The sequence below is a fragment of the Botryllus schlosseri genome, chromosome 1 (assembly GCF_051294905.1).
Source record: "Botryllus schlosseri isolate E-star chromosome 1, Bs_hap1, whole genome shotgun sequence".
NCBI classification, from domain to species: Eukaryota; Metazoa; Chordata; class Ascidiacea; order Stolidobranchia; family Styelidae; genus Botryllus; species Botryllus schlosseri.
In genome coordinates this window covers 10,589,945-10,603,887 of record NC_137236.1, presented here as the reverse complement: position 1 = coordinate 10,603,887, position 13,943 = coordinate 10,589,945, and the positions used below count along the sequence as shown (strand labels likewise).

The following is a 13,943-nucleotide window of genomic DNA, read 5'->3' as shown; positions in this document are numbered from 1 at the left end:
ATACCCAATAATGAGGTATCTTACAATAATGAAACGCGCGTAGCGCGAAAAAAAAATTCTTGAAAAATTTCAAAAAATACACCATGATTTATGTTAATTCTCGAAATAATTTTGGACCCCTTCGAGCTCGGCCCCTCCAATTGGGGGGTTTGGGGTGCGAAAGTTACGGTACTGAGTAAATCTTACGCAATGTTCATGCCACGCGAGGAAGACTATCATTCGTTAGTTTCTCGCAGATTAACTTCGAGCTAGCCCATTGTTATTTATAACTTTGTTAAACCATGTTATTTCGCCATTCCCAGAAAATAATGCGCTATTGAAATGATATCAGTATCGCTCACGTGTACGAGGCCATAATAAAGAAATAACTTCGGTGAGGCGCAGGTGATTGTGCACTATAATTTCTGCACGGAGCGCAATATTTACCTTTGCGGGACGCACTTGTACCTCGGTTTCAGACTTCAGCGATAACACTATTTGGCCTTGGCAATGTTACATTCTAATTTTCACGAATCTGCGCACCTGCGTGGTCCATTGGCCAACAGGGCGCAACAACTATAAAAAAAAAAACATCTTTTCTGATTTTTTGTGCGCAGCGTAGATTTTCTGTGCGCAGAGACCGTTTCAGCACTGCGCATTTGCGCACGTGCGCAGCTTAGAGGGAACATTGACTGTGATGTATTTGAAGTGTTGTTTTGTACACTAGGTCTATACCTACGTATCCAGGACGGCTATTTTTGTTATTTTGTAATGCGCACACATCATTGAAAGTGCGATATCCAAACAATTAAGAGACGCCGCAAAGAGCCCATATGATGATATCCTCAGTTTTTCTGCTACTTATGGCGTATTTTACTGACTAATCCGTTTTGCAGAATGATGTTGGTTGGCCCTCGCGATGCGTTTTTTGACATTACTGATCCTCTTTCACTGCTTTGCTATCGTAAACCCTTATAGAAAAGCTGTTTGCTGGTTATCGCAAGTTTCAAGTTTTTGGTAATGGTAACGTAGCGAGAAATAATCTTGTTGGAGCTTTGTCAGAACTGATCACCGATGCTCTCCAACCGTCTTTTCGATTCCATCATGTTCCGGATCCGCACTGGACACTGCAAGCTGAAGTTTATCTGTTCAAAGTCGGTTGTGAACTGCCTCTTTTGTGAACGTCAGGGTTGTTGTAACCAAGTCAAAAGGCTCCGAGTCACAAGTCAATCTCCCTTTTATAGTTTTGACTCGAGTCAGGTCGAGTTATTTTCAATTCACCGCCGAGTCAAGTCCTAGTCCAAGTCAGCGAGTAGAGGGTCGAGTCTGAGTCGTGGTATTATGACTCGAGTCCTAGTCCAAGTCATTGTGTTGACTGCTCAGTTTCCTGTTGAAGTCTTATTAAACCCACTTTTTATAGCTCTATTTGCTGATATCATATGGTTCGAATTTATATTATACTAATTTCCCCCACTTTTGACAGTTTGTGGTTGCGTTTTCAAGTACCAGTACCAATAGACGAAATCCCAATAGTGTGGTTATACTTCACTATTCTTCGAAATTACAATGAAATGTCGGTTTTGGCCGTCCGAGTCTCGATTCATGTGACTTGGTTCGAGTCATGCGCAATGACTCGAGTCAAAGTCGAGTCAATACACAGATTAACTCGAGTCGAGTCGAGTCATTTCCGTATTTTGAGAAAATGACTCGAGTCAAGTCGAATCATCAGAAAATCATGAATCGAGTCGGACTTGAGTTCAGTCGAGTCATAACTCGTGTCATTAGAAACCTGGTGAACGTTGTCATAAGAGATATGGTGTGAACCTGATCAAGTTGTCATATACCCGAAACGACGTACCATTTCATTATTGTATGTCCGGAACATCAATTTCATCGCACATTTGTGCGCGTCGAGTGTACTCGACCTTAATTTTAATCTGCTTGATGTGTTCTTAACCCGCGCTATCACCCACTGTTGCTGCCGTTGTTCTATTCATATTATGTAGCCTATCTATGGAATAATCTGATTGCCATTTTCATGAATTTGTTTGCGTCCGTGGCACACAATACCTTAACGGGTGATAAGTGCCCCTGACAACTTTTAATAATAGGCCTAGTAATTAACAGTTCAAACACCGGCGAAATGAAAATTAAAGAAGAATACATGAGAACACAAAAAAACATAACAACTGATGACAGAAACTATACAAATGCTGCATGGTGAGTTTTTACCGTCCGATAGATCGCATGAATAGCCGTTGAGAAAAACGCCAAAATTGAATCGGGCGAACTGTAATAACCAATAAACAACAAGACTTACTGAATAACCAAAACACCTTCCTCAAGTGAGCAATATTACGCGATAACATTCAAACCAGCACCGCGTGCGTATAAGCTGGGCTGCTGTATATAAATTATTTCGAGCATTTTGTGAGTATTGGTTTATACTTCCATTACATATCCTGTCAAGATTTGCTAGCATTTAAGCCATCAATCTGTATGCAGTTGGAAATTTATACAGCTAAATTAGCAGATTAAAGAGGCGCGGGCAACTTCACCGGTCGGCGAGCTTGTCATGGGAAAATAAAGTAGTTGGCGGGCCGGATTACAGAATCCATAGGCCCCGAGTTACGTGGTGATGGTGTGACGCAGCCACCCCATGACATAATTATGGGGTTGCGGCCACCCCATACAAAATGCTTAAACGCCCGCCGTCTGTGCTGTCAATTAGCGAGTCTGTGATTATCGCGTAAATGCCAACTATTTACTATTAACCGATACGCGCGCGACTCATTGTATACGCAGCTTAAACTAGTGCTTAACTGCTTAACGGCCAAATAAATTGTAATCCGTGATTAATAATCATGCAATCGACGCGACCTCGTTTACGACGTCGATTTCGACACGCGTGCTCTCAGAAACATCAGCTCTCTCTACCGGACGAGCGAATTCACGTTATACTTCTCTCAATTAAATTGTATTTGCACGCATATTCGTTTACAAAATAATTCTTGTGTGAGTGTCGTCATATAGCCTATTTAATTGGACCGTGAAATAGGACAGTGTGTTTGTGCATTCCTGCGAATTGAAAGTCATTCCTGCGCCAAGTGCGCATATTCAATTGCAAAGAATTGCCCCGATGTCAGACTCGGAACTCCATTGTGCCATACGCAAGTTGAGGAATTACTGATTAGGCCTAGATGCGCGCTTTCTCGTTTTGCTATCATCAGGCTACTAATTCTTGTCTGCTTTACACACTAGTATTCCCTCGAAGACACTTATCAGTGTTTGATCTTAACACTGTCCATTGTGCAGTGCATGTTGAATTATGTTGTCATATATTGATGCAACAAGAGATTCTGGGTGGCGGAAATTATGAATTTATTCGATTATTTTCAGCGTCAACTTTTTAAGTTTCAATAAACATCATTGCTGGACGGACTCTAACGGACACAACTATGTCGACGATCGAATTTCAAACCATCTGGATTTGTATTTCTATTGATAAGGTTGCGGCATGTGCAGCAATAATGCTCTTGCAGCAATAACACCTCGATAATTAAAATCGTATCATTTCACGATCAAATTCGATTGGCTGATCGGGACTTGCGTCTGCCGTATGTCCCGGGCTGAATAACCAGCGCGTTGTCGGTACTAAAATCCTAGGTGCCTAGCCAGTAAGTTTCTCATTCAAAACTAGAATTCCAATCCTTGTGAAATGCCAATTCACAAATTCGTATTATCGATGCTGCGTACTGAAAATTAGTGAGAATAATTTGTATACGAAATGGGTCATCGATGTCTCATTGGTACTATCGGCGGCGGTATGATTTAGCGCCCCGCATGCAGGCCTACTACCGTCTGCAGAATCACTTTCGCCAAACAGTAACAATCTCTTAATGTAATATTGTTAGTGTCTATGTATCTTTTTGATTAAAACTTATGCCCGCGTCGAAACAAATTGTGCTCGTTGTCATTGCCGAATCTGGGTATTTAGGTATATGACTAGCGCACCCTGTAATTGTAATTATTGAAGGTTTGCGGCATGAGTGCAATTTCGTTATCAGCGCAACCTTGCCGGCCGATTGTACAGTCCGATCAAATTGATCAATACTATGTATTTCGCACAGCGTACTGGTGCTGATTTCAGCAAACTGACAATCCTATTAGATGTACAGTAGGGCTGTTCAAAAATAACTTTTTTTCCTGAATCTTGCGGGTTACGTGATTAAATCGCTAGGTTGCCTTAAAAAACGACGCACACCAAATTTGAATTCATTCCAACCAATATTCGCGGATTTCGTAGAGTTTGAAAATTTCGAATTTGCCTATGAATGCAAAAAAAAAATTTTTTCAAATTTTTCTTTCAACCCCATAAAATTGTTGCGCTGTCTTCAATAATGATGCAAAACAAATTTGACTCAATTCCAAGCCCTAGAAGCGGAGTTATTCGAGTTTTTCGATGACAATTCTTGGATTATCCTTGATTGCGCTTGATTATCCTACATTGTACAAATTCGACCACATCGCTAGAAACGTAGATTTCATCGCCCGCACTGAGAAACGCCATCTACTATCGCGATTTGACGACCAAATATACGTTCACCTTTTACAAATTAAAGTGCATTATTTGCATCGTTGAGGGCCGCAAGCCGCGTTTAAAATATTTTGTGAACCATTTTTGTGTCCAAACTTGAACAGTGTTTTATTGTGTGTGCCTGCTAGTTGGAATTTATTCCAGTGCCCATAATTACTAAGTAAAAACCCATTGCGGTAAGGGATAATAATTGCTGATTGGCCGCGCGCGTTTGTGATCATCATTCTTGCCTGTCTTTCGTGTTCCAGAATTGTCGCGCCGTGTTACTGCTCAGTGCTCAGTCCAGCGACGAATGCCGAGTGCGTGACGATCAATCACCTACATTCCCAATCATCTCAGTGGGAGATCGCGTCGCGTTACACTGTGTGATGCGATGTGCGTGCACAGAATAATCTCGCTAATTGGCCCGGCGTAACACTGATAACACGGCTTGTTGAATTGCAACTGAATATTAGCGTCAGAATGGTCATTTCAAAAGGAAGGGGTTTTGCGTTTAAAAAGGTGGGGGTTTCGACACCCCCTGGCTACGCGCCTGCCGCCACCCCATGCAAATATAAAAGGAAAGGAAAGGACGTAGTTTATTTTTGTCCTTGATATTTTTTTGCGGCATATACAGTGTACGTATATTATACACCGACTCATGATATACATACACACGATCAGCGCATATGCATACCATGAGTGCATGATGTGCATATGCTGCTGGACAAGAAAGTGCAGATATAGCCGTTACGACTTTCTAAGTCATGCACCACCCCTCCATGCTATCCCAGTAATGCATGAGCGCCAAGCAGGGAAGTCATGGATACCAGAGTTACTACTCAGGTCTTTGGTCTGACCCGGCCGGGAATCGAACCCACGACCTACCGATCAAGAAGCCGGACGCTTAACCATTACGCTATCTTGATCGGATAAAAGTCGGCACCTATGACAGAATCGTTACATGAATCGAGTATTTATCTGCCTATACAAGGTAAAAATCGTATATAATGTTAACTGTAAATATGTAAAGCACAATATAGCCCAGAACAGTATTTATTAAATTGATCAAGCTAATGTACTTCAATGGCTGTTGAAGTCAATCAGATATCTCTAGTCGATCAAAGTTGTCAACAAGTTCTTTGGTTTTTTGTCGGATATGGAAACCCTTGGCAAAGACTGCACGTGAACGGCAGTTAGATTGAAACGCAGCATTATCTTGTTAATGTTCATGGTCGAAAATGTTTGCTTGCAAATGTATATGTAAACACCCGAACACAACAAGTAGTTTCATGACCAATGACCATCTTTCACGTGTTGGAAAATTTGCATTCATTCTGTGAGGGATAAAATTTGTCAATACCTTCACATTAGAATTTCACTTGCTGGGTAGAACCTCTCTGCGGGCCGATGAAAATCTTGTCGGGGCCGTATGTTGCCCGCTCCTGGATCGAAGTCATACAAGTCATGATGTTAAGCAAACCATCGTCATGAAAAATTCACAATTGCATACAGGAGAGAAAATACCACAGGACATAATCAATAGCTGGTCCACATCCAATCAAATTGCAAGCTCAAAAAGATGCGTAGATAATATTATCCGTCATCGTTCCTGTATTGTCTTCGTGTTCGGCGAAATCGTATGGGTTTTCTGATGTGAACTGATTTGCATCGGTTATGGTTGAATAATATGTCGCATCGGTTGCGCCAGCGTCACTGGCATCACCCTGGTACGTATCGCTCATCACATAGATAGCTTTTTCTTTGCCTCCCGCACCAGATTCTTCATTGCTTTTTCCGTCGCGATTTCTGGAATATGCCAGTAACGATATCCGGCTAGAGTTATGTCAGGGGTGTGTAATATACGGCCCGTCAGCCAATTAGCCTACGTCCGGCCTACAAAGCAACTGCGAGTCGATTGAAAAATGATTGTATTATCCAGCACATTTCTAACAAATGCTAGTTTTCTAGTATGAAATAACTCCATTATCTAATCCTTCAAGACACTAAATGTTGAGAATGTTCATAGAACACATCATCACCGGACGTTCACGCGTTAGTCAGTCAATTTCAATACGACATATCGACTGATACAAGTTTATAGGAAGACATCTTTGGCTTACATACTAAACAATCACATGTTGTACTATTGGATCGATATAAACATCGCAGAATATCGATGAAAAACAGAATGTTTCCTTACTTTCTCAACTGAATTAGGAAGACCGCAAATGCCAGGCCAACGAACATCGCACACAGCACGATGCCAGCTATAATGCCTGGTTCCAACGATTTGACATCTGAAATAAAGTTTATAGTTATTTGCGAGAGGAAGTCAGTGAGAACTTCAGGCTAATTCGCAAAACTGGCATCATGACTATCGGTAGCACGATTAATCCAATCAAAGAGTAGCGAGATAAAACATCACATCGAAGGCATAAATGTGATATCTCATAAGTAGTATACCGGGAATGCTGGCCACCTGTTCTTGTTCAAAATGAAAGCAGTGAGCACTTTCGATGCACAGTTTTGAACGACGTAATTCTATGTCTTGAACCCAACTACACCAAATTAATTTACGTTGTTTTTGAATCTGAAATATATCACAGTCTAATGCTGCAGTGGTTGTTGTGGCGGGGAATCTAAAGAAGGTGCTTATAATTTTGAGACTGGTGATGCATTATTTATGAGGGAATGAATTTGAGTCTGTATTGAAACTTCAAACTGTTCAATAACACCAATATGCGGCATCTTGGTTTTTCGATTTGCTGTACCGAATTCGCCAATGCTTTATTTTGACTGATACTTGTGTAGTTTGTACCCATGGCTGCGTATAACGGCGTACAATTGCGTTGTAATCATTTCCTTATGCGAACACGTCTCATAATATTCATTGGGAATTTAATCAACAAAGTTATTTACAGCGTCAAACTATCCATTCCTGGAATACTTATATAATAATAATGGACCAACATATTTTGTAGAATGCCACTCCCAGGGAGACTGCAGAGCCACACTCTTAGGACGTTCGCTGCGGCACGTGCCTATTTTCAACAATCCGTGGCAAGTGGTCTTGATTTTGGGATGCTTGTAAAATATGATTACTGAGTGGCTACGCAACGTCTTCGTTGTGCAGGCGTTACACTTGTCGGCAGTTGTGTGTTACAATGATAAACGACACGTGAAGACGGTTTAGAAAATATAATGCTCTGCCGGCAATTATCTAATCAAGCCTAATTACCTCCTGGAGTTATATTTCCTTCGGTCGATGTAGCGGTGGAATTCCCGTACCCATGACTGTAGGTTGTGATATGGTTTTCAGTAGTGGTGTCAGATCTTGTTGTTTCTAATAATCCAGAAAGAACAATACAGAGGGTATGGATTGCTCGCAGTTTCAGAAGCTCGATAGAAGTTGTTCAACGATCATAATCCTATATTCAATTAAGCGATTCCACCTGTAACTGATCTGATTATTTGTGGCACATGTTCCCGCCAAGACCTAGCAATATATTTATATTTACTTGCTATTGTATTCTTGCATATACATTGTACTACAGAACGGCCATCATTCCACCAATGAGCTGAAATACGTTTTCGCCTAGACGTTGTAAGACTTTTTAATAGGTTCCTGAATAGCATGTAAGATATTCACGGTTGGCAGCAACCGAATGACTGTTTACACCAAAACTATCGGTTGGCGAGATAACATAGCGGTAGTAGGCTATCCACAGCTGCAACGCAAATAGGTTGCGTGTTCGAGTTCGACCAAAGTCGACTTGAATTCCCTCAAACTGTTGGAGGTTAATCTAGACGTCTTGTCGCCATTTGATCGGCGTGAGCCTTGTCTTGATAAGAGCCTAACAGTGAGTCGCGCTAAACCTGGAAGTCGACAAATACGGAATCATAATAAGGTATATCGGACTCGTATATATGGTCATTGTCCCCGAAAGACAGCATATAGCTAACATAAACAAACAAAAAATAGAAAGAAAGGTAAGGTTACTGTAATAATTCAAGGCTCATATGCATATGGTTTTGATCTGTGTTTGAGTAATTGTATAAACAATGCAACGTTACCTTTTAGAAGGCAGCTGTACTGAACCTCCAGATATTTATATATTCTGGGGCAGGGATCGCAATCAAACTCGCTATTCGATGCAGTGAGTCGACACGAAGATTGATTCTGACATGAATCTCTTACTTTTCCAAAAGATGTCGATGCTGTGCAGTTCCTTCTCGACGAAAAGCCACACCTTGCGGAAAATATAGATTCGTTCAACTCGACACCACGACGTTATTGTACGTCGTTTCCGGACACTATTTTGGACCGTCTGTGACTGTATCAACCCAACGACCTCTGCAATTATATCATTAGTTTACTATAGCACAATGCACATTTCCAGTTGATAATGCATTATATTATAGGGTTACCATCAGGGCTGGGCACAATGATTCGAGTACTCGAATCTGAATCGAGTATTAATTTCAATGATTCGAGTCGAGTAGTAAAAGACGATTTTTTTCGAGTACTGAAAGTATATGCTCCACGCAACTGAAAATTAATTTGCCAACGAGAATTATAGTTTTGATACTATTTTTTTCACTGAGGAAGCCCGATAACCTTGATTGGCCGTGTCGCAGCATACCAGTCATAGTACAAAGCTACGAGCGTTACTGGAAATAACACATTTCTGAAGTCATGATCATCCCACAACATTGTCAAGAAGTGCAATGAAATCGGTATGGTCGAAAAAATACCAAAGTATCATTAATGTGACGGATAACAGGCATTATGTTCTTTACGGTGGCATAAAAGGTACATATTTAAACTTCGGCATGGTACATTCTATTGTGGCGTCATAATGAGTGATACTCGATTACTCGACTCGACACGAAGCATATTACGTGATTCAGAATCGAATCACTCAGGTACTCGATTTTGCCCAGCCCTAGTTACCATACGTCCTCTTTTGAGAGGATTTCTCCTCTTTATTTTTGAGAATGTTGGTTAAATATAGGGTAAAATTCGACTGAGATACAGTAAATCAGCACTGAAGTAGCTGCGGAGGTTATTTCGGGAGCTGAGCCGGATAGTAGTCCCCTTTTTAGTCAACTAACGGAGATTTCAACAAAAGTGTTCATTTCTGGAGCCGGAATTTACTCCAGTACTGTAAGTCTGAAAATTGTGAAAAAGTGTCCACTTTTCAGATTTCCAAAATATGGTAACCGTGTTATATTCAGCATCCGGAATCTGCATCATGTCGTGAATTCAGTAGCCAAAATACTTTAACCATATTGGTGAAAGGCATATTCCAAGTTGACCATGATTGCGCATCTCACAATACAGAACTAATGTCGAGCATGGTAATTTTCGTCTATGTTTGCCCATTGTGATGAAAACAGCAGATAGATCAGGGGTGGCCAACCTTTTCAGCCAAAGGGCCACATTCGATTGACGAACTTTTGCGCGGGCCACTATCCGCGCGAGGCGCGAAAATTTTTTGAAGTTCATAGGTCAATAATATTGTCACTTGACTATATTGCGGGCCTGCTGTATATCGTTGGACTAAGTTTGCGAGGGCTGGGCTATTCGGCGCATGGACATATCGATATCGAAAGCTGCGACCAGCATGCGTCAACCATTTCGTGCCTAGGTTTCATAGTCGACGGTCTTACTGCGAGCGCAAACGCAAGGTCGCATATGTTGAACGACACTTTGTCTCGTAGTCGCGAATATAGTTAGACTCAATCTGATACATTGGGTATTCTTCAATTTTCACAAAAGGGCAACAATTTTAAAAACAAGAAATCGAGTGACAACATATTGCGCTAAGCTTGCCTTTGATAGATCTATCGCAAATTATTCTGCTTTATTGTCGTGTACGAAGATATAGGCTACCAATATGTGAATGTTTGATGGATCTGTCAATGAGTCGAAACTGATATTTTAGTCATCACATCTCAAGTGTTGCGGCCAGACTAATCAAAATTTTGGTTGGCCTTGCAAGTTGACAATCTGTGCAATCCATTTTTGATGATATTAGAAATTTCGGAAATTACCTCGCGGGCCACTCAAAACCTTCTCGCGGGCCACATGTGGCCCGCGGGCCACGGGTTGGCTGGCCCTGAGATAGATCTATAGATTCATGCATATTGCATAATCACGATGTGCACGTTAAAGAGTGTCAGCCGATGTAAGACCGCGCACTATCTCAATATCACAGTCGTCATTAGGAAAATGACCTAAAGGGGCTCTGTGCTATAAATATGATGTGATCTCGAATTGCGATTGAGAGTTTGAAAAAGAGTTTGGAAGCAGTCACATTGCCCAGAAAGCCATCGCATACGAATTCCGAACCGGCTCTCAAAGATTTCCACCGAAAGTTTATTCCAGTAATCAATCTTTGCAAAGTCGAGATGACGCGTCATGGCTTTGTAACCCTTGGCGTTATTTATGACACCAATTTCTTCACTTTTGCACTCGACCCAGAGAATAAATTTCAGACAGAACGAGTTCTCAGCCGATACAATGGACATTGGACAACGATCAGTCAGGCATGATTCTGTGAAGCGTCATACCCGTACCGTTATCAACCACTGCTTATAGTCCTCGTTGTAACATCGTCCGACGACCACCGGCACCGTGCGCCTACTCACTTGAACTGAAGCGTTGTGGTTCGTAGGGCACACTCACATCAAATATCGGATGACAGCTATCTATTTCTCTGCCTCGATCGCGTCGAGAAATGGCAACAGTCAAGCAATCAGCGGCAGGAATTTCTCATAAGGTTAAGAAGTGGTGACGTTTCCTCCCTATCACTATGATCGATTACTCAAATAGCACTTTTCGTTTGAATCTTTTAGCTGCAATTCGAATATGGTGACCTTCTGAGAAAAATCGCTGCTGCCAAAATGTCTTCCGAAATTCAACTCAATTTTAGACCACATCATATTTAAAACGCTCCGTCCGTTTTTATGTAGGCTAGGCAGCTGATTTGCGTAGTCGGTAAGCTGTATGGTTCTCGCCTTATTTACCATTTATCTCGGGTATTTGCAGTAATCTAGATTACATACCCATACATCAAACTGAAGCGGCGTATGAACAGAATCCTGTACATAGCCTACTGTGGAAAGCTATAGGCTACACGAGCGATTATGCTATTAAAAGTAATTTAACGAAACAAATTCACGCACGTACGTCGTAGTTCCAGCATATCCCCCGTAATTTGCTCTTACGATGTGCAAAATCTGGCTGGAATTGCATGCAATGTCACCGCTCTTGTTCTCGCATATGCGTATAGTCTTCATGTTAGAGTGGTTTTGTATAAATCTAAAAATCAAATTCGCGGTGGTGCAGTTATGAAAGAAGTATTGGAAAACAGTGTACAACTCTAAATTCCTGATTCCAAAACATCTTTAGTAGTTTCGTATAATGGACGTATAACCTATTAAGTTATATATGAATAGAAAGTACCAAATGACTATTTTTCAGCTTGGTATAATTGCAGTCCGCAAGAATACAAACAGTTTGTTATGGACGAATTTCGCAGTCAAAGTATATAGATTATACATAGATATATGAGTAAATTACAACGATGTTTCTTTTACCGTCAGAACGATAAACAATTGAGTTTCAGTGAATACCGCGACGTGCGAAAAGAAATGATGATCAACAGTATTCTGCATTTGATTTAAAATGTTATCTATGGACATTTGATTTTTTCCGTCCTAGCTTGCCTGTGAGCAACGGTACGAACCGTTTCATCACAAACGCTTAATATAAGGGTTACGATATTTTGGAAATCTGAAAAGAGTACACTTTTTCAGAATTTACAGACTTGCAAAACCGGAGGAAAATCCCGAAAGAATGGTAAATCTTTGACAGTTCGTGGTCGGTTGACTAAGAAAAAAGGTCAACTTACTGGCTCAGCTCCCGAAATACCCGCCGAAGCGTACTTCGCTGCTGATTTACGGCATATCAGTCGAATTTGGCCGCGAATTCGACCAAAATTCTCAAAAGAGAAAACAAGGGGAGTCCTCCGAGGACGCTTTCAAAAAAGTCAAATAGAGGACAAATCCTCTTAAAAGAGGACGTATGGTAACCATACTTAATATGTCTGATAAAAATTAACCACGATGCGCAATTGATCCGCGAGCGCCACCTTGGGAATATAATTATTGAGTGGAACATACAAGATATATTATTGCGGAGAAATATTATCCTGCATTAGGCACAATACTTCCTGTCATTGTTAACAGCACATTCTTATCGTGTATTGTTATTCATTGTATATATTAGTCTTCGTTTCTAAGATATCCTACTTTTCTTAGCGTAGGGTTACCATATTTTTGTGAATCAAATTCCGGACACTCTTTAGCGCCCACTAGCGGCTTTTAAAATGAGGGTTGACACATTGTCCGTCAATATGACGTCACATACACAAAGGGTTCTCAACCGGGGGTCCGCGAAGCCTCTAAATTTACAAAATAGTTGATAACCTCATTTTTATTTTTAATTAGGAAAATCACGAGGCTGTTTCGCTTCATTACTAGTAGAACTCACATGAACAGAATGGCCGTCTGAGATGACATATCCTACTGTGCTGACTCAATTTAGTTGCTAAATTGTCAATATCCTACTGATACAAATATTTTGCTGTATAGAGGTGATTTGTTAGGGATTGTGTAAAATTAAAAAGTTGGATTCAACAATCACGGTGACTTCGTAATGTTTATAAAAATCCATTTTCTACTGTGATAACCATAACTGTTTTCCATAATAGTTTCAATATGAGCTGCTTGATGGAAATGTCCAGGCCTGGCGTTATATGTTCAATGAAATAAATTAGTTTTTCAATTTTGATGCCCTATTTGTTGCGATCGTACCCAAATCTGTCGTCGCAAGCGTTACGCGTTATTATTACATTTGCCACCACCTCTGTTTGTGGAGACAGATTTTCAACACTCGTTTAAATCAAATCGAAAGCGCAGATTTGTAAGACACCACCAAGTATTTCAATATATTTAGCTTCAGAATTCGCTTTGAATAAATAAAAGTCTTCCCAATTACTACTTGAATAATAGGCTTTTATGCTATTCTCAAGAATGATCAGTGGTCACTTCGTTACTATGTATTGTTTGTTTTGTTTGTGTGGGGTATTCATGGCGTTTGTCGACTACAAAATGTTCCGTCGCAAAGCTCAAATCTTGATCAGCTGCATGATTAATAAAAAAATTCAGCTTGCCCAAACTTACTCACGGCCTAGGAAACTAATTACGTCCAACATCATCGCAATCACCAGATAAAGGCGAACGACCTCAAGATTTGGAACCACTGTCTGTGATTGAAGCATCCAATCGGTCTTAACCAACTCTAGGAATAGACCGT

At 40.8% G+C, this 13,943-nt stretch overlaps 1 protein-coding gene across 1 annotated transcript; it reads right to left on the bottom strand.

Annotated features, from left to right (window-relative positions):
- Nucleotides 1-5,141: 5,141 nt before the first annotated feature.
- Nucleotides 5,142-13,072, bottom strand: LOC145440952 (uncharacterized). The gene is made up of 5 exons (XM_080318747.1): nt 11,754-13,072; nt 8,633-8,808; nt 7,797-7,901; nt 6,759-6,855; nt 5,142-6,364 (listed from the first exon to the last, which is right to left on the bottom strand). The coding sequence occupies exons 1-5, from the start codon at nt 11,861-11,863 to the stop codon at nt 6,130-6,132; spliced, it is 723 nt and encodes a 240-aa protein (XP_080174873.1). The 5' UTR covers nt 11,864-13,072; the 3' UTR covers nt 5,142-6,129.
- Nucleotides 13,073-13,943: the final 871 nt, after the last annotated feature.

What these genes read in the sequence shown, in the direction of transcription:
- LOC145440952 (XM_080318747.1), bottom strand. Translation starts at nt 11,863, where the DNA reads ATGAAGACTATACGCATATGCGAGAACAAGAGCGGTGACATTGCATGC. An exon ending in GGATATGCTGGAACTACGAC is followed by an intron (nt 8,809 to 11,753) that starts GTACGTGCGTGA and finishes ATTTTCCGCAAG; the next exon opens with GTGTGGCTTTTCGTCGAGAA. An exon ending in TTCCTAATTCAGTTGAGAAA is followed by an intron (nt 6,365 to 6,758) that starts GTAAGGAAACAT and finishes GGCATATTCCAG; the next exon opens with AAATCGCGACGGAAAAAGCA.